The 18972-nt window shown below is 42.5% G+C and overlaps 1 protein-coding gene across 3 annotated transcripts in view; it reads left to right on the top strand.

Moving 5' to 3' along the window:
* LOC124043986 (voltage-dependent L-type calcium channel subunit beta-4-like) overlaps positions 1-18722 on the top strand; it is a 64690-nt gene extending 45968 nt beyond the window's left edge. For 2 of the 3 annotated variants that reach the window (XM_046363218.1, XM_046363220.1), the window contains 12 exons: positions 6630-6749; positions 7009-7131; positions 7311-7441; positions 9460-9536; positions 10523-10542; positions 11896-11976; positions 14236-14294; positions 14594-14703; positions 14926-15077; positions 15335-15430; positions 15605-15799; positions 16108-18722. In XM_046363218.1, the coding sequence (XP_046219174.1) occupies positions 6630-6749; positions 7009-7131; positions 7311-7441; positions 9460-9536; positions 10523-10542; positions 11896-11976; positions 14236-14294; positions 14594-14703; positions 14926-15077; positions 15335-15430; positions 15605-15799; positions 16108-16386 (1443 nt within the window). In that variant the 3' untranslated portion in view covers positions 16387-18722. The remainder of the gene's footprint in view (positions 1-6629; positions 6750-7008; positions 7132-7310; positions 7442-9459; positions 9537-10522; positions 10543-11895; positions 11977-14235; positions 14295-14593; positions 14704-14925; positions 15078-15334; positions 15431-15604; positions 15800-16107) is intronic. The other variant, XM_046363219.1, reaches the window with a different exon arrangement.
* Positions 18723-18972: the final 250 nt, after the last annotated feature.

Below are 18972 nucleotides of genomic sequence, written 5' to 3'. Positions count from 1 at the left end.
GTAGAAAACCTTTCCCCCAGAGCTTCTTTTCTGCCAGGATAGTAAACATATTAAAACCTAAATGTATGTCTGAGGAAGATGATCTTAGATGGTAGAGCAGGAGGAAGTCCGTTGTGAATTATTTATTATATTTCAGATGGGGTTGACCAAGTTATCAAATATACTGTACATTATATACATTTTGTCATCCAAATGAATCACATCTTTTTTCAAATTCTGATACTATCATCAGTTGGATGGCAGTTGAGGAGAGGCATGTAGGTTCCCGTGCGGCACACATGGCTTGTACCAGATGATGGGGAGGTAAGGTTGACGCTCCAAGCTTGGCACACCTGTATTTGGGGAGTTTCCCCCATTCTTCTCTGCAGATCCTCTCAAGCTCTGTAAGGTTGGATGAGGTTTGTCGCTGCACAGCTATTTTCAGGTCTTTCCAGAGATATTTGATGGGGTTTAAGTCTGGGCTCTAGCTGGGCCATTCAAGGACATTCAGAGACTTGTCCCGAAGCCACTCCTGCGTTGTCTTGTAGAAAGGTGAACCTTCGCCCCAGTCTGAGGCCCTGAGCGCTCTGGAGCAGGTTTTCATCAAGGATCTCTCTGTACTTTGCTCCGTTCATCTTTCCCTAGATCCTGACTAGTCTCCCAGGGTCTGTCGCTGAAAAACCTCCCCACAGCATGATGCTGCCCCCACTATACTTCACCGCAGGGATGGTGCCAGGTTTCCTCCAGACGTGACGCTTGGAATTCAGGCCAAAGAGTTCAATCTTGTTTCTCATGGTCCGAGAGTCCTTTAGGTACCTTTTGGCAAACTCCAAGCCGGCTATCATGTGCCTTTTACTGAGGAGTGGATTCCGTCTGGCCACCCTAACGTAAAGGCCTGATTAGTGGAGTGCTGCAGAGATGGTTGTCCTTCTGAAAGGTTCTCCCATCTCCACAGAAGGACTCTGGAGCTCTGCCAGAGTGACCATCGGGTTCTTGGTCACCTCCCTGACCAAGGCCCTTCTCCCCCAACTGCTCAGTTTGGCCGGGCGGTCAGCTCTAGGAAGAGTCTTGGTGGTTCTAAAGTTCTTCCATTTAAGAATGAGGGAGGCCACTGTGTTCTTGGGGACCTTCAACACTGCAGAAATATTTTGGTACCCTTCCCTAGATCTGTGCCTAGGCGCAATCCTGTCTCGAAGCTCTACGGAAAATTCCTTCCACCTCATGGCCTGTTTTTTTCTCTGACATACACTGTCAACTATGGGACCTTATATAGACAGGTGTGTGCTTTTCCAAATCATGTCCAATCAATTGAATTTACCACAAGTGGACTCCAATCAAGTTGTAGAAACATCTCAAGGATGATCAATTGAAACAGGATGCACTTGAGCTCAATTCCGAGTCTCATAGCAAAGGGTCTGAATACTTATGTAATTAAGGTATTTTCTCTTTGTCATTATGGGGAATTGGGTGTTGATTGATGAGAAAAAATAAGATTTCCCCAGTTGAAAATAAGGCTGTAACGTAACAAAATGTGGAAAAGGACAAGGGGTCTGAATACATTCCGAATGCACTGTATAGGCCAAAGGAAAGTTATGACTCACATGGTCATTACATCATGTGTATTACATCATTTCACAGTATGATAAGTCATGTTTTCATGTCTCCACATGTCCTTTGTTGTATTTACTTCTAGGTTTCTATTACAGCCAATGGAACTGCATAGTCCACACCGTGCATACAGGAGCCAGCATATGTTACTGTTCTTGACAGGTTGTAGCATGAGAAAATGATAAAGACTGAATAATTTTGTGAGCATATGGAAGAAGAGGTGGTCGTGATTGATATACGTTGCGCCTACAATCGTTGGTCTGTAAGCAGAGGATGATGTAACATAGACGCAGGGAGTCAGGACGCAGGTGCAGTTAGTGCGTTAATAATAACAAACATGGAGCAATACAAGAGAAGCGTCTGGCATAGAAACATAAACAATACTTGTGCTCCTCCAAGTTAGCTGAATAGACCAGAATGTCGTCAATATACACGACTCTCTGGTGTCCAAGCATGTCCTGGAACACCTCGTTGACGAATGCCTGGAACACTAACAGAGCATTGGCTAATCCAAAAGGCATCACCAAGTACTCGTAGTGACCAGACATCATGCTGAAGGCAGTCTTACATTCATCCCCTCCCGGATCTGGATCAAATTGTAGGCACTTCCACAGGTTCATCATGGTGAAAAACTAGGCCCCGAGAGTTGTTCAATTGCGGCCCGCCCCAACAAGAGAGTGTAGAGGTACTTCTTGGTGATGGAATTCAGATTTCTGTAATCGATGCATGAGCACAATCCTACCCCCTTCTTGGCAAAGATGAAGAAGGCCACCAACAAAGGGTAGATGCAGCCACACGGAGGCTCAGAGCCTACAATCAGGTCGATGGCACAGTCCCAGGACCGATGAGGAGGGAGACAGGTAGCGTGGGTCTTGGAAAAACCTCCCAAAGATCTTGGTATACCTCCGGGATGTTGGGCTGAAGGGTAACCACAGGACTCTCAACCGATGTGGAACTACAGGGAAAGGGTAAGCAGGTGGGTGATCTTGTGTACGGGTGCACTGATGATGAGGAAGGGAAGGCTTACTTGATGTATGGATTCCAAGGTGAGGGTGAGTAGTGCTGTGATGTGTGTGATTATCCCGGATTCCAGTGGAAGACTCTCTAGTGCTTGAACCAGGCAAGGAGAGGAGAGCGAGTATGAGGTGATGTTAAGGGAGGAGGCGAGAGCCTGGTCAATAAGATTCACCCGCGGCACCGGAGTCCACTAGACCTAGAGAAACAAAATATGAAGGACAGCCAGCCAGTGAAATCGTTACAAGGAAATGTTTAGCGGAAAGTGATGATGATGGAATACTCACACCTAACCTGTGGACCCCCTGTTAGAACATACTGGACACCCTAGAAGCTGGTGTCCTTCCTGTCCGCAATAAGGACAGAGCCCCAGCTGTCTATGACGGTGTCGCTCAGCCACGGAGAGACATGTGGCCCCCACCTCTATGGGTTCAGGCTTTGACTCAGAATGATCAATGGAGGAGGGAGAGAGGCGATGGATGGATGGCCATCGCGTTGAGTGGGTCCAAGGATAGGTTGCCATAGCCTAGTGCATACTCCACCATAGTCTGGCCATCCTGCCCTAGTTGGAATAAGAGCTCACCCCAGTCTCTGCCCTCTGGTGGATGGTCGACGATCCCCCCCTGAAGAGAGCCATGAACCCCTCATAGGAACCCATCTCTTCCTCTCCTAGATGGCCATGGCCCACTCCAACGCTGGTCAAGTCAGCAGAGAAATAACCGTGGCAACCTTGGACCTCTCGGTGGTGGAGGATCCCATCTGATGAGCGGAATAGAGGGAGCACTGGAGTAGGAAGCCAAGGAATTTCAATGGAGTCCCGTCATATTTGTCCAGGAGAGACAATCAGGCATCGCTGACCAGAACGGACTGCTGGATGGGCTGCGGTACTGGCTCGCTGGGTCGACTTGTGGTAGAAAATCCTCCTCTGTTTGGAGATGAGGCCCCTTGAGTAATGTTGACTCATTGAAGAACGCGGAGGACCTCATCCATAGCCGTCCCCAAATGAGCCAGCTGGTCATTGTGTTGACGAAGTAGGTGTCTCTGTTCGCCGACCATCTGGGAGATTACATTTACATTTAAGTAATTTAGCAGACGCTCTTATCCAGAGCGACTTGCTACTTCCATTTGTTGAGGTAGTATTCTATAACATAGATGTAGGGAGTCAGGAAGCAGGTGCGGTTAGTGAGTTTACTAATAACATGGAGCGATACAAAACAAGAGAAATGTCTGACATAGAAACATAAGCAATACCACCTGATGACTGATAACAAAAGAGTGCTATATAAAGATTAAGTAATCAAGGGAGTAATGAAGTGCAGGTGTGACTGATGATGAGATGGAGGTGTGCGGTGACGTCCAGTGCCGGAACGGGGGAGCAGGAGTGAACGTGACAGGTGCGGTATGAGGGGTGGCAGGTAGCCTAGTGGTTAGAGCGTTGGACTTGTAACTGGAAGGTTGCAAGATTGAATCTCCGAGCTGACAAGGTAAAAATCTGTCGTTCTACCTCTGAACAATGCAGTTAACCCACTGTTCCTAGGCCGTCATAGTAAATAAGAATTTGTTCTTAACTGACTTGCCTAGTTAAATGAAGGTTTAAAGAAAAGTATTACTTTTTGTTTTGGAAATGAGAGAGAGAAAGAAGGAGGGAGAGGGAAGGCGAGAGAGAGATAAAGGGTACAGGGCGATTAATCAGACTGGACATTGATTTCAACAGTAGTAGCAGCAGCAGCAGTGGTGGTGATGATGATGATGGTGGCTCTCCTCTCTCGTCACTCAGCCTGCTGCAGTTATGTAACATGTGGTCACGTGACTGACTGGGGGGCCTGGTCAAGGGGCAGGGGGTGACGAGTGGCTGATGGCTATGATGCAGCGGGGCCTGTGAGTCGCAGGACAGTTCAGTATCCTATAGACCAAACAGATAGACAGCAAATGTTACATCAGTAGATGTCACAAAGAGTATGTGCCCAGCCAATTCAAAACAGCCACAGATTTAACCCTAGGACTTGAAAGTAACATATTACATGTCATTATTGTATTACTTATTAGACAGGAATGGGGGCAGGTCTAGAGGTAGAAGTGTATATGTCTGCCTTGTCATCAACTCTTTAGCAACATCACATGTCACAGTAGACACATCGAGACCCAGAACTGAGATATCAGTTGTCTTTGTAACACTCTGAGTGAATGTTATAACCATTGTGACTGCACACTGCGCTTGTAGATGTGATCATCGTCATCATGTCTAGCATTGCCTTCGTCAGGGAGCCTGAAATAGAGTCCCCTTGCCCCCCCTCAGAATCATCCACCCCCTTGCAGCAGGCAGGCGCTGCGTGCTGGCATTTGGGGCTCTGCTGTGCTGCTGTGCTGACAGTGTGTTCTGAGTCGCTCACAAGGCTGATGGGAAATATCTCTGTCTCTCTGTCTGTGTCTCTGCCACCCTCTCCCTGTCTATCTATTTCTCTCTCTCTCTCTCTCTCTCTCTCTCTCTCTCTCTCTCTCTCTCTCTCTCTCTCTCTCTCTCTCTGTCCCTGTCTGTCTCTCTTTATCTATCCCTCTTCTTCCTCTTTCAATCTCCCCCTCTCTCTACTTTTCTCCCTCCCCCGCTGCCCCTCCTTTTGATGTCCTTCTCACACTTTCTTCTCATTCCCTACTCACTATTTTTTCACGGTCTGTCCCTCTATCTTCCTCTATCTCCTCTTCACACTCTCGTCTTTCCCGCTCTGACTGAGTGAGGGGGTGTTGTACCGGGCTCTCTCCCAGCAACTACTGACTCGTTGCTAATAGAGTGGTATGTGTGTGTGTGTGTGTGTGTGTGTGTGTGTGTGTGTGTGTGTGTGTGTGTGTGTGTGTGTGTGTGTGTGTGTGTGTGTGTGTGTGTGTGTGTGTGTGTGTGTGTGTGTGTGTGTGTGTGTGTGTGTGTGTGTGTGTGTGTGTGTGTGTGTGTGTGTGTGTGTGTGTGTGTGTGTGTGTGTGTGTACGTGTGTGTGTGTGTACGTGTGTACGTGTGTGTGTGTACGTGTGTGTGTACGTGCGTGCGTGTGGTATCGGGGGCAGCTCTTCTGATCGTAATGACATGAGACTGCCTGAGGTTGGGTGGTGGGCCGAGCCACAGTACCCACGTCCACCCAGGGAAGCAACACACAGGGACAGAGACAGGGACACACTCTCTCTCTCTCTCTCTCTCTCTCTCTCATTCTAATCAGCTTCCTGTGAAGAGACTATTGAAAGCATTAGAAATAGACTACTTTGATCCAGGAATCAAAAGATCCCACACAAAGGAACAAGGGCCTTGAAGATTGATTAACCTTGTTGCACCGAGCAAGAAAGGACAGCAGATCTTGACCAAGATTTATTTGAACCTTTTAGATAAATAATTTCACTGCTGCTTTTGTGGAAGTTTCAATGACCAACTACACATCTTGGTGGTCAAACTGGTCATCTACCCTGGCAATCACTGTCAGTTCCAACACTAGTCCACTCTGCTCCATTCAGCCTGAGGGGTATTGATGTAGAAAGGGAGCTGTCTTGCCACTTGTGTGCCAGCCTGCCGTCCTTGTCTCTCTGTTCTCGCTCTCTCTCTCTCCTTCACATATTTGTGAACTGTGTCGCACGGCTCACCAGCTTTAATCAGGGTCCCTTTGATCCCGCTTGGAAAGGCATATTCCCTGCCACATGACGTACGGACCCCCCCTCTGTAGCACCTGGCTGTAAGGCCTGTCTCTGCCACATCTACTCTGTGCTTATTCATTGCATGCTGGTAATATTTAAGACATGTACAGTAGGCTAACCATTTAGACTTACCTAATATCTGTTCACAGCATTGCAGCTGTGTAAGCGCGGAAAAATGTGCCATAATAGTAATGAGAACTACAGAGTGGTTCAGCTACAATATTGAATATATTTCAGGGACAAATGTCATAATGTCTTGTTCCTGTCCAGGGTTAGCTGACTTCTACACTAGCCGACCATCTCACTGTTGTCAGACTGTTGTCTGGCTGTTGTCTAACTGTTATCTTGTCCCACTACAGGGTTCAGCTGACTCCTACACTAGCCGACCATCGGACTCAGATGTCTCCCTGGAGGAGGAACCGACAGGCGGCAAGCTGGAGAAGGAGCAGCAGGCCACTGTTCAGCTGGAGAAGGCCAAGGTGAGACAGATTTCTGCTAGGTGTCCCACTGTGTAGCCTTATGCTATGCTACTGTACTATCACAGGCATATACCTTAAGAACAAGGCCCCTATCATTGGGAAGGCCCCAGTAGGCAAAGCTGGTTGGAATTACATTATTACAACCAAATTAAAACCAGAACGGACATCTTTGCAACCAGTAGCCCTGTGGGTTATGGTTGAGCTTATCTAGCTAGGCTAGGCACTCTTCTTATACATGGTGTTTCCTGTATCGTCTCAGGCCAAAGCCGTGGCCTTTGCTGTGAAGACTAACGTCAGTTACTGTGGAGCCCTGGATGAGGATGTCCCTGTGGCAGGAACCGCCATCTCCTTCGATGCCAAGGACTTCCTGCACATTAAAGAGGTACAGCATATATAACACACTGTACTGCTAAAACTATGGCTGCGTTTGAATTGGCATCCCATTCTCTATGTAGTGCACTACTTTTGTCCGGAGCCCATGAGGCCAAAAGTAACTCTGGCCAACACAATGCACACACACTTCAGTCATTGAGTTGTTTCATGTTGTCTTGCCCATTATAGAAGTACAGTAATGACTGGTGGATTGGCCGGCTGGTGAAGGAGGGCTGTGAGATCGGATTCATCCCCAGTCCTCTGAAACTGGATAACATTCGTCTACAGCAGGAGCAGAAGAGGGGCACACGCTCTTACGGGTAAGGCCTGGGTGGAGGGGCTGGGGGTGGTGTATTGAGGGACTGAGGTGGGCTTGGTTGGGTGGAGGGGCTGTGTTAGAGGATGGGTAGGGAATTGGAGAGGGGCTAACAATCTATAAGAACTTTCATGAATAAGCATTAATCAACTATTTATCAACTTTATTAAGCTTTTATAAAAGTTATTATAAAAAGTTACTAAAGTACAATGAGAAGCCACCTACTCTCCATTCCAGATCTGACTCTGCTGTGACTATGTGTTTTACTCATAATCAGAGAGGTTACTCATAATAACAGATCAGAGGTTACTCATAATAACAGATCAGAGGTTACTCATAATAACAGGTCAGAGATTACTCATGATAACAGATCAGAGGTTACTCATAATAACAGAGGTCAGAGATTACTCATGATAACAGATCAGAGGTTACTCATAATAACAGATCAGAGGTTCAGAGGTTACTCATAATAACAGGTCAGAGATTACTCATAATAACAGATCAGAGGTTACTAATAATAACAGATCAGAGGTTACTAATAATAACAGATCAGAGGTTACTCATAATAACAGATCAGAGGTTACTCATAATAACAGATCAGAGGTTACTCATAATAACAGATCAGAGGTTACTCATAATAACAGGTCAGAGATTACTCATGATAACAGATCAGAGGTTACTCATAATAACAGATCAGAGGTTACTCATAATAACAGATCAGAGGTTACTCATAATAACAGATCAGAGGTTACTCATAATACCAGATCAGAGAGGTTACTCATAATAACAGGTCAGAGATTACTCATGATAACAGATCAGAGGTTACTCATAATAACAGATCAGAGGTTACTCATAATAACAGATCAGAGGTTACTCATAATAACAGATCAGAGGTTACTCATAATAACAGGTCAGAGATTACTCATAAAAACAGGTCAGAGATTACTCATAATAACAGATCAGAGATTACTCATAAAAACAGGTCAGAGATTACTCATAAAACAGGTCAGAGATTACTCATAAAAACAGGTCAGAGATTACTCATAATAACAGATCAGAGGTTACTCATAATAACAGATCAGAGATTACTCATAATAACAGATCAGAGATTACTCATAATAACAGATCAGAGGTTATTCATAATAACAGATCAGAGATTACTCATAAAAACAGGTCAGAGATTACTCATAAAACAGGTAAGAGATTACTCATAAAAACAGGTCAGAGATTACTCATAATAACAGATCAGAAGTTACTCATAAAAACAGGTCAGAGATTACTCATAAAAACAGGTCAGAGATTACTCATAATAACAGGTCAGAGGTTACTCATAATAACAGATTGGTGATGTGTTTCTTAGTTGACATTCATATGATAAGAGATTATATGCATCATCATATATCATTTTCCTCATTCAGCTATGCTTTAACTATTTGTTGTCTATTTTAAAGGACATTTTGTACTCCCCGTTGGCCTCATGTTGCAGAGGGTTACATTATGCAACAGTTGTGGTAAAACAGTGTGGTAAAACATAGTGCCGTGATAGATATCATCTCCAAGGCGATCACGGCTCATAAATTATATATTAGCCAATTCAATTCCAGCCATGTGTTATCATAATTTCTGGAACAATGTATAGTCGATAGTTATATAGTCTACCATGTACTTATAGTATTCATCCAATTACATTCTACTGTTGGATAATTATATTCTACTGCTAAATATTCAAAATGGAAGTGCATTTTAGAAGTGCATTTACCACTACAACACAGTTTACAGTAAAATAATACAATTCAAGAGATAAAAACAAGCAAGCGGCAATAACGGAGAAGAATAAAATAACAGTAAAACACCAAGGATGTCTAAAGTAACAATAAAATGACTGATTACAGACAGAGAATTGTTCGTGACCCTGTTTCTCCTGGGGATAGGAGTTCTGTTTGACTCTGTGATGAAACTATCTGTGTTCCACATTAATGATTCTTCTCTCTATCTCTGTCTGTTATCCTTTGTGCCTTGCAGTAAGTCCAGTGGGAATTCCTCCTCCAGTCTAGGAGACATGGTTTCAGGCGGGTTCAAACCCAACCCTCCCTCTGCAGGTGAGCCTCCAGACAGAAGCCTATTAGGGAAGGGCGTCTCTCCAGGTGCGACGTCTCATTATTTGTTTGTCAGAAGGAATCATTAAGCAAACAGAGCTATGATCTAATTGTCCCTGTCTCTAACATAACATATCATTGTTGCTCAGTGTGTTGTTTATTAACATATCAAATCCAGTGTGAGAACTGTCGGTCCCGTCACTATGAACTGAATGGTTACCAGAGTATACATACCCAATGTTATTGTTCTACACCAGCAGAAAAAAAAATGTAGTTACATTTTCGTAGAATTTCTTAAAAATGATGCACCTGCAAATGTCAAGTGGGAAACAGTGGCTGGAGGTTGGGTGGATGGAATATAGAGTTGTGAGATCTTTGTGTCTTCCAGAATGTGCCATGTTTTGGACTGGAATGAGGTGGGCCATGCACTCTCAGTCCACTCCTCCTCCTCTTCCTCCAAGAGGATTATGGACAGGCATTATGTCTATGCAATGAGTTTGCTTTAAGTGAAACATAACCATATAGCCCAAACTCTGGTTATCCAAATCAAAGGATCTTCTCCAACTTATAGCAGGGGCTACTAAGCATACATTGAAATAATACTCTATTTTTATTTCAATTTCTTTATAAGACACCAAACACTTTTATATGATAATGCAACTTCAAAGTTAGTTGTCAAGTGCAACCAATGGCTGCCACCTGCAAAGGGAGGTTTGGAATAGAAGCAACAAATAAATAAAGTGTTTCGACCACTAATATACTGTATACATACTGTATATTTAATACTTCATTTATTTGTGTGATAATAAGTTATTTCCATCCATCATTGTACAATTCAAATGTTTCCATCAAATGTTTCAACCCAACCACTGGGTATTAAAGTACTGTGATACTGAAAAGGTATCACTGTAATGTTTTGTACTGTATATTGTATTAGGTCTCTGCTTTGCATTCAAAGGCACTTATCAGTTATTTTCTAATTTTTACAGGAAAACAGAAGCAGAAAGTGGTGAGTAGTATACACACTTTTCATTCATTCATTCATTCATTCATTCATTCACATACAGGTAACCTCCAAGATCTGTAACCAAATAAGAAACTGGTTGTACCCAGATTCATAAGTTCGGTCGGCATTTCATCCTCCATATCCAAGTTTCGATCTCTATTTCAGGCATACAGAATAATACTAACTGAATTGACTTGCTCTTTATTCACCCCAATTAATCTCTTATAAATACTATACTATCTTTATTTAATTTTTTTAATTTTTAGGGGGTAGCTTTAATATTGCAAATCGATTGTGGCTTCCATTAATGTAATTGTCTGCATCATTTCCAATCCCCCATATATTCTTTGTAAATATATACACTGCCGTTGAAAAGTTTGGGGTCACTTAGAAATGTCCTTGTTTTTGAAAGAAAATTTAAAAAATTGTCCATTAAAATAACATCAAATTGATCAGAAATACAGTGTCGACATTGTTAATGTTGTAAATGACTATTGTAGCTGGAAACGGCAGATTTTTAATGGAATATCTACATAGGTGTACAGAGGCCCATTATCAGCAACCATCACTCCTGTGTTCAAATGGCACGTTGTGTTAGCTAATCCAAGTGAATCATTTTAAAAGGCTAATTGATCATTAGAAAACCCTTTTGCAATTATGTTAGCACAGCTGAAAACTGTTGTGCTGATTAAAGAAGTATTAAAACTGGCCTTCTTTGACTAGTTGAGTATCCGGAGCACCAGCATTTGTGGGTTTGATTACAGGCTCAAAATGGCCAGAAACAAAGAACTTTCTTCTGAAACTCATCAGTCTATTCTTGTTGGCTGGGAGGCCCCGGTGCACAACTGAGCAGGAGGACAAGTACATTAGTGTCTAGTTTGAGAAACCGACGCCTCAAGTCCTCAACTGGCAGCTTCATTAAATAGTACCCGCAAAACACCAGTCTCAACGACTGGGGAGCCCACATTGATATGTTAGTCACTCAGATATCATATTAAAAACTGGAAACAGTTTTCTACACCCTATGGCAAAATGTGTAGAATTGGACATCTCATCTTTAATCTGCTGGCAGTATTTTTTGTAACAACACTTTGTCAGCACATTATCAGGAAGTAAAACAGAACCGTCCAAATGTCTTAATAGCATCACTTAACAGCGGATAGCTGTAATACATCCAGCTACTGTTATACACATTCAACATCCATTGGTAACACGTTGCGTTGTAACACTGTAAATACACTGACAAACTTTCTTGACATGTAATAATACCTAATAAAAGGACTTCATAATGGTGAATGGCATGTTACATGTTGCTGTGCTTTCTGTGCTCCCTCTAACCATCTATCTCCACTACAGACTGAACACATCCCTCCCTATGACGTGGTCCCCTCTATGAGACCAGTGGTCCTGGTAGGACCGTCCCTGAAGGGATATGAGGTTGGCATCATAGCAATAATACTTTGGTCTCTTGTTGTTGTATTGGTCATGTCGCGTCCGTCTTCCCGGAAGGAATAAGTGGACCAAAGCGCAGCGTGGTGAGCGTACTTGACTTTATTTCTAATGTCGCCAACAAAACAATACGACCGTGAAGCTTAAGAGGGCTATAGTGCCACTAACAAAGGCAACTTCCCACAATGACAAAAGGGGAAAAGCTGCCTGAGTATGATTCCCAATCAGAGACAACGAATGACAACTGGCCCTGATTGATAACCATACCCAGCCAAAGCAAAGGAATAGAAAAACATAGAAAATAGAACATAGAATGCCCACACAAATCACACACTGACCAAACCAAAATAGAGACATAAAAAGGCTCTCTCAGGTCAGGGAGTGCCAGGTCTAGTGTTATTAAGCCTCCAAAATAGCTATTCAGAACGACTGCAATATTTGGTTGTGTGCCATACATTACACCAAAGTGACAACAATTCCCAGCTCTCCGTTTTGTAATGAATATTGAGGACCGTCAGCGTGTAGACTAGAGGTTAAGATGCAGCTCCATTGAAGAGGTTTACCCACACATTCACGGACAGTGAATAACTCCCCCATTTATTATCAGAGTAGATATTTGGAGGTCTCCAACAATAACAGCTATGTCAGGCCGATCCATTCATTGCTAACTAACCAGCAATGGGGGCTTGCAGAAGAAATAGGGCAGCATCTTTTCCCCGGCATGTATGGGGGGAAGTGAGGAGCTAGGATCATCTTCACACAGAATCACAGTCCTCATCTCCTCTCTACCGTGTTGCCGTGGTAACAACCTTCTGGGTAAAACACGTCAGTCTGAAAAAGTGGAACATGGCTTGAAATTAGAAACACAGAGCTTAACAGCACCAGAAGATCTGTGTGTGTACAAGAAAACTGTATTGGTTATTATGATAATACAGCAAAAATATATATATATATTTTGTCAGCGACAAGGTGGATGGAAAGGGGGCACAATTTGGTCTTATTAATGGGAATTTTTGCCCAACTTACAGAGACGTGTATATTGGTCCAAAATATCTCATTACAGTACACTGCTTTGTTGTGTGAACAGCATGACGCTGTTGTCATTCATGGTCAATGTCAAGAGAGCTTACACAACATCTGTTTTTTCCTCTAAAAATGTCCCTAGTGAACTGTAAAAAATGTCAATGTTGCCATTAACTATAAAGAATATGATTATTTCTGTGTGAAAAGCACACAAAAAGTATTTAACTCTCATATTTTTGGATATACCATATAATAATTGTTCCACACTGCTCCTTGCTAGACTTGTCCTCAAAACTACAGTTCTACCCAGCTTCAGAGTGTAATTCAAATAGCTTGCAAAAATAGCATTAATGAAGACTGGTCTAGCCTGCTATAGCCCAATTCATCACTTCGGCATTGGTCTTTATGACACTTCATTGTAGGCCTTAATCACCTTATTTAATGTAACCAGGATTAATTCTTTAGAAAATGAAGTGGAAAGAAACCAGAGATCATGCTTCTCCTTTGATGGATGCTTTGGCCCGGTGGAAAAAATCACAGGCAGGACCAGAGGAGCCTGAATGGACCTTCTGGGTGGATGGCATAATTCATTTTTATTTCAACTGTATTTAACTAGGCAAGTCAGTTAAGAACAAATTCTTATTTACAATGACGACCTACCAAAAGGCAAAAGGCCTCCTGCGGGGACAGCGGCTGGGATTACATTTTTAAATAAATTATATATAAATATAGGACAAAACACACAAGAGGACAATATAGGACAAAAGCCACAAGAGAGGCTACCCAACACTACATAAAGAGAGACCTTCTAGATATGAGGAATATGGAGAAATCTTTATTGGATGGATAATGGTGGTGGATGGGGAAAGATGGGATGGTCATGATTTAGCACTAATACTGAAATCGAAAATGATTGCAAAGTTGACAACTGTTCTTTTGACATCCTTGGGTACCTTTGTCCATAACATGTGCTATTTATAAACATTGCCCATCAGGGAATGTAGCTTCAGCATATGAAATGGGTCTTGCAAGGGTTCCTCCAGGCTTGCTATAGCTGTGAGGAATTGTCAATGAATTTCTGCTGGCTTATTTCCTTGCTGTCTGTCTTCACCCTCTCTCACCTGTCCTGTTACTCACGCTCTCTCTCTTTCACTCCTTTTTCCTCACTATTTTATCCCTCTTTTCTGTCTGCCATCCTCTGCTGCTCCCGGGCTCTGTGTGCAGGTGACAGACATGATGCAGAAAGCACTCTTTGATTTCCTGAAGCACAGGTTTGATGGCAGGTGAGGAGTCATCAGGCCTTTTCCTGCATATTGTCTCCAGCTCTTTCCCCTGTACACTGTACTAACCCTCTGCATGCTGCTCCACTTACCCTCATGCAAACTACTATAGCTAGTTGAAAAAAAGATGTAAATGAATTTAATGAGTTGTCAAAGTACCTTATTTGACCACCTGTTTTGACTAGGTCTTTCCTTAGGTTTTATAAACATTCTGGTAACCATACAATACTAGTCGGGATTGTGACTAACATGTTGTGTTGTATGTTCTCCTATTCTGTCTCTCTTGATTCTATAACTTGTAGGATATCCATTACAAGGGTAACGGCAGACATCGCTCTGGCCAAGAGGTCAGTGCTCAACAACCCCAGCAAGAGGGCCATCATTGAAAGATCCAACACCAGATCCAACCTAGGTATCATCACAATGGCATTGAATGCTATCATTCTTTACTTTAATGTGGGTATATTGTACATGTTAAAATGGAAGTTACAAATACATGTATGCATATAATATATTTTTCATATCTGATAAAGGATCTGTTTTACACAGAATTTGTGGAATTGATGTCTTCTGAGCTTGTCGTTATAAATAGATTCATCCTCTGTCTGTGATCTGTCTTCTTTTTCTTGTACAGCGGAAGTTCAGAGTGAGATTGAGAGGATATTTGAGCTGGCCCGATCCTTACAGCTGGTGGTTCTGGATGCTGACACGATCAACCATCCGGCCCAGCTCACAAAGACGTCCTTAGCACCTATCATCGTCCATGTTAAAGTGTCCTCTCCTAAGGTAATTTTTAGGCTTCCCTTTATCCCCAAATGGTTCTAATTTTACTAATGTACCTGGATTGAAAATGGGAGGGAATTCAGAGGAACCAGGCTCCGGGAGTGAAATCCTTTTGACATCTACAAATATATTTTTTAAGGTGAATTCAAGGATTTGACATTGATGGGTTCCCACTGTGACTATTTCCATTCCCAACCATGACCAGGCTGATTTGCATTGCTGCCCTCTTCTGGCTTGATTTATATATCAACTATCCACAGGTTCTGCAGCGGCTGATCAAGTCGAGAGGGAAATCCCAGAGCAAACACTTGAATGTGCAGCTGGTGGCAGCGGACAAACTAGCCCAGTGCCCCCCGGTAGGCATCCAATATCCCCCACAGTACACTCTGTCAACTGCTACATCCTGTTACTGTCTCTGGCCTTCACAAGGGCTATCAGCAAATCAGTCTGCCAAGTCTAATTCTACATGTCTCTGCTCTCACCCTCGCTCTCTCTATCTGTCTCTCTCTTTCCCCTCCTCTCTCTCTCAGGAAATGTTTGACATCATTCTGGATGAGAATCAGCTGGAGGATGCATGTGAGCACCTGGCAGAGTACCTGGAAGCCTACTGGAGGGCCACACACACCTCCCTGAGCACCCCTCTCAACCCTCTACTGGGCCGCAACCTGGGATCTACCGCTCTCTCTCCGTACCCCACAGCCATAACCGGGCTGGTGAACCAACAGGTGATTGTAATTGATCTTATTTAGTTATATAGGGGGTTAAAGTACAATAGATTTGGTGGCAATAGCTATAATGACTGTTTATTTTGCTAAAATATCGTTGGGCTAATCAGTTGTAAATAATTAATTGGAAAAGGTATCAGTCAGTAGTGAAATGATTGCCTATTTATGGAGTCTTATAGTCACTGAGATTTTTCTCACTATATAAAAAAAATATATATATATTGCCACAGTAATGAAAATGCTGATGCTATAGTCAATGGCTGAATGACCAGATTTATACAATATGTCCCCTCCTTCTCCCTGGACAGGGCCAAAGAAATACAAACAGGAACAGCAATCACACAGCAGGAGACCACTCACCCATCGAGAGAAACAACCTAATGCCCTCAGACGAGAACTACCACAATGAGCGGCAGAGGAAGAGCCGTAACCGCCTATCCTCCGGCTCGCAGCACAGCCGGGACCAGGTCCACTACCCCCTGGTGGAGGAGGACTATCATGACCCCTACCAGGACACGTACAAGCCCCACCGCAACCGCAACGGCTCCCCCGGAGGCTACAGCCATGACTCCAGGCACAGGCTTTGAGCTGAAGACCCTTATATCACATAGGCCTCTCTTCCCTTCACATGGGGTACGACAGAGCCACAAGACAGCTCTTTCATTTAATTGTACTGTAACAACCTTTTTATAAAGTGTTAGTAACTCGCTTTACCTCTGGCACTGGTTCACACTGGAAACGTGAACATTGACCAACTGAAAATCAAATATTGACGCCTCCATTTATAAAAAAAACTAAAAATAGGATGAGGAGCAGATTTTCACCATGTTTTTTTTTAAAGGAAGGCCCAACACTGGGCTTGTCTTCTTATTTTCTAACATGGCAGAGACTTGGTATGGCTGGGTGAAAGGGGTGACCATGTGGTCCTCGACTCCCTGTTGTCTCAGTGTTAGCAGGGATAGCTGTCGTGGTGGTCATGATGACCATCATCACCTGCCTTGAACCAGTGCCAGGCAGCGCCATGCATCACTCGATCAGCAGAGAACCTCTTTGCACGTTTCCAGGAGCCAATAGCAGCAGAGTCAGTGCACTGTATCTTTAATTAATATCACTAAGTTGTTTGAAATTGTCTTGGATGTTAGTGTTTCCAGTCCTGTAGCCAAAACCTGCTTCTCAGAGCAGAAAAGTTTCTGTTTTGCAAAATGTTGAATGATTATTTAGGGGGTTTCTGAATCGGAATCTTCTAATTTCCTGGATTTCTATTCCCTTCTTCTCCTCAATGATACTTAGTGCCATTTGTGACATGCCGCATCAGGACAGAAAATCACACTTTTCTAAGTAGAATTTGCTGAGCAAGTTTCATATCTTGTGCTCTTTCAGGAAAGGGTGCATCCCTTCTTTATATAGTACCTTAACACTCTAGTGTGAGGACTTTGCCTATCAGTTTAGTATGTGGAATCCAAGAGGAAATAGCCAAATTCAAGTTAGTAGATCTCAAGACTAGGCATCCAATGTTGAGAAGGGCAATATGCCCATGTGTGCTTAGTTTCAATTGTTCAAATGGGTTTCAGAGGATAGGCTCAGTGAAGATGGTTATACTTCCAATCAGGGGAATATTGATCATCTGATTGGTTTACCACATCCCATGTTCTGTACAAGCAGCCTCTGATAGTGATTTAATTTGCATCATATTTTCTTCTCTTTTTAACAGTCTTCTTAATTCAAGTGTAATATATTCAAAGAAAGTCCTGTTTGGCCAGTAAGAAATACCTGCTGTCCGTTCAGCAAAGTTTCATTGGTTTAGAATGATCAATGCCATCATGTCTTTTTGTCAATATACAGTATGTCATGGAATAATGATCCAGTGCTGTTATGTATGTGTTGTTGCTATTGAAAAACCAGTAGAACACTGTAGTTGAGTAAGTGACTGTTATTTATGGTACTCACATTTCAACAATTAAATTAGTCAACACATAAGAGGAAGAGAAGGCTTCAGTCTGCTGTGAAGTTAATGTTATATTATCAGAAAGGTTTGTGATTCTGACATCAAACACTTGGTCAGTATTATTTGCTTTCCAACCATCGGCTATTCTATATTAATACCCCATTTAAAAGTCTTCCACGTACTGGCCGTGAAAACAAAATTATGTCGTTTTTTTAAAGGACAATTTTACTATCCCAAGAATTTGCGTATCATAATACAAAGTACAGCCTTATTGCTTAACCCAGGCCTTGTGTTAAACTTCTTTCTCTATTCATACTTCCTTTCTTTTTTAGCACTGTAGCAATGGAGTGGTTACTCTCCTAATCATATACATATCCTCAAAATGTAGCATTTTAGTTAGGAGTTTTTAAGGTCTATATGGTTAGCCAATTATAAAAGTTAAATTGTGTAGAGAGTGTGAAGGGTATAGACTGGGGAGGTGGTGGCTAGGTTTATGTCAGATAATGTCTCTCTATATACTATGAGTTGTGTGTTGTGCACCAATACTGGGTGTGCATCATTATTATTTCTTCTTCATCTTTGAATGCCTTCTTCTATTGCCAAGACAGCTTGATTTCTGTTTATGCTGTATTCTATAAAGGCATGCTCGTAAAGAGAAAAACAAAGAAGACAAACTAATCTAGAGAAAAAAGATAATTTACTATGCAAATGTGTACAGTGCTGCATGCTGATGCTTTTCCTTCCTCGGCTACTTAGCGGCTTCATTGCAGTTCAATGATTATGTTATTGTGTTATTGTTATTTTTTGTGAAAGATGACATTCAAAAGGGAAATGCATAACTGCATGACTAATACAACACTTTAATTCATCAAGAAGAAAGAGAAATATGTTTTATGGAACATTGATGTATAATGAGAACCAACTCTAGCTGCATAAAAATTTTACTTATTTTGTTAAATAAATTCAGAGCTCTGTTATAATGAACTATTTTCTTCATTGCCTCCCTTCGTAGGACAGATGTGTTATCTGAAGATGTAGGCCATTGAGTTGGCCCTTATCAAAAAAATAATTTCCTCTTCACTAAAACAGAACACAAAGCAGTGTACATCCAGTGGATACTCACCGGATTACAGTGAATCATGATTTATTCATTGCAATCATTTACTGTCCTTCCTTTGTTGTGCAATTTATGTTTGTTTGTCCCACAGGTTCCCTGCATGGACTAAAC

This window comes from Oncorhynchus gorbuscha, linkage group LG09, assembly GCF_021184085.1.
Source record: "Oncorhynchus gorbuscha isolate QuinsamMale2020 ecotype Even-year linkage group LG09, OgorEven_v1.0, whole genome shotgun sequence".
Lineage (NCBI taxonomy): Eukaryota > Metazoa > Chordata > Actinopteri > Salmoniformes > Salmonidae > Oncorhynchus > Oncorhynchus gorbuscha.
The sequence above is the reverse complement of the archived record's forward strand: the minus strand, read 5'-3'. Positions and strand labels throughout refer to the sequence as shown.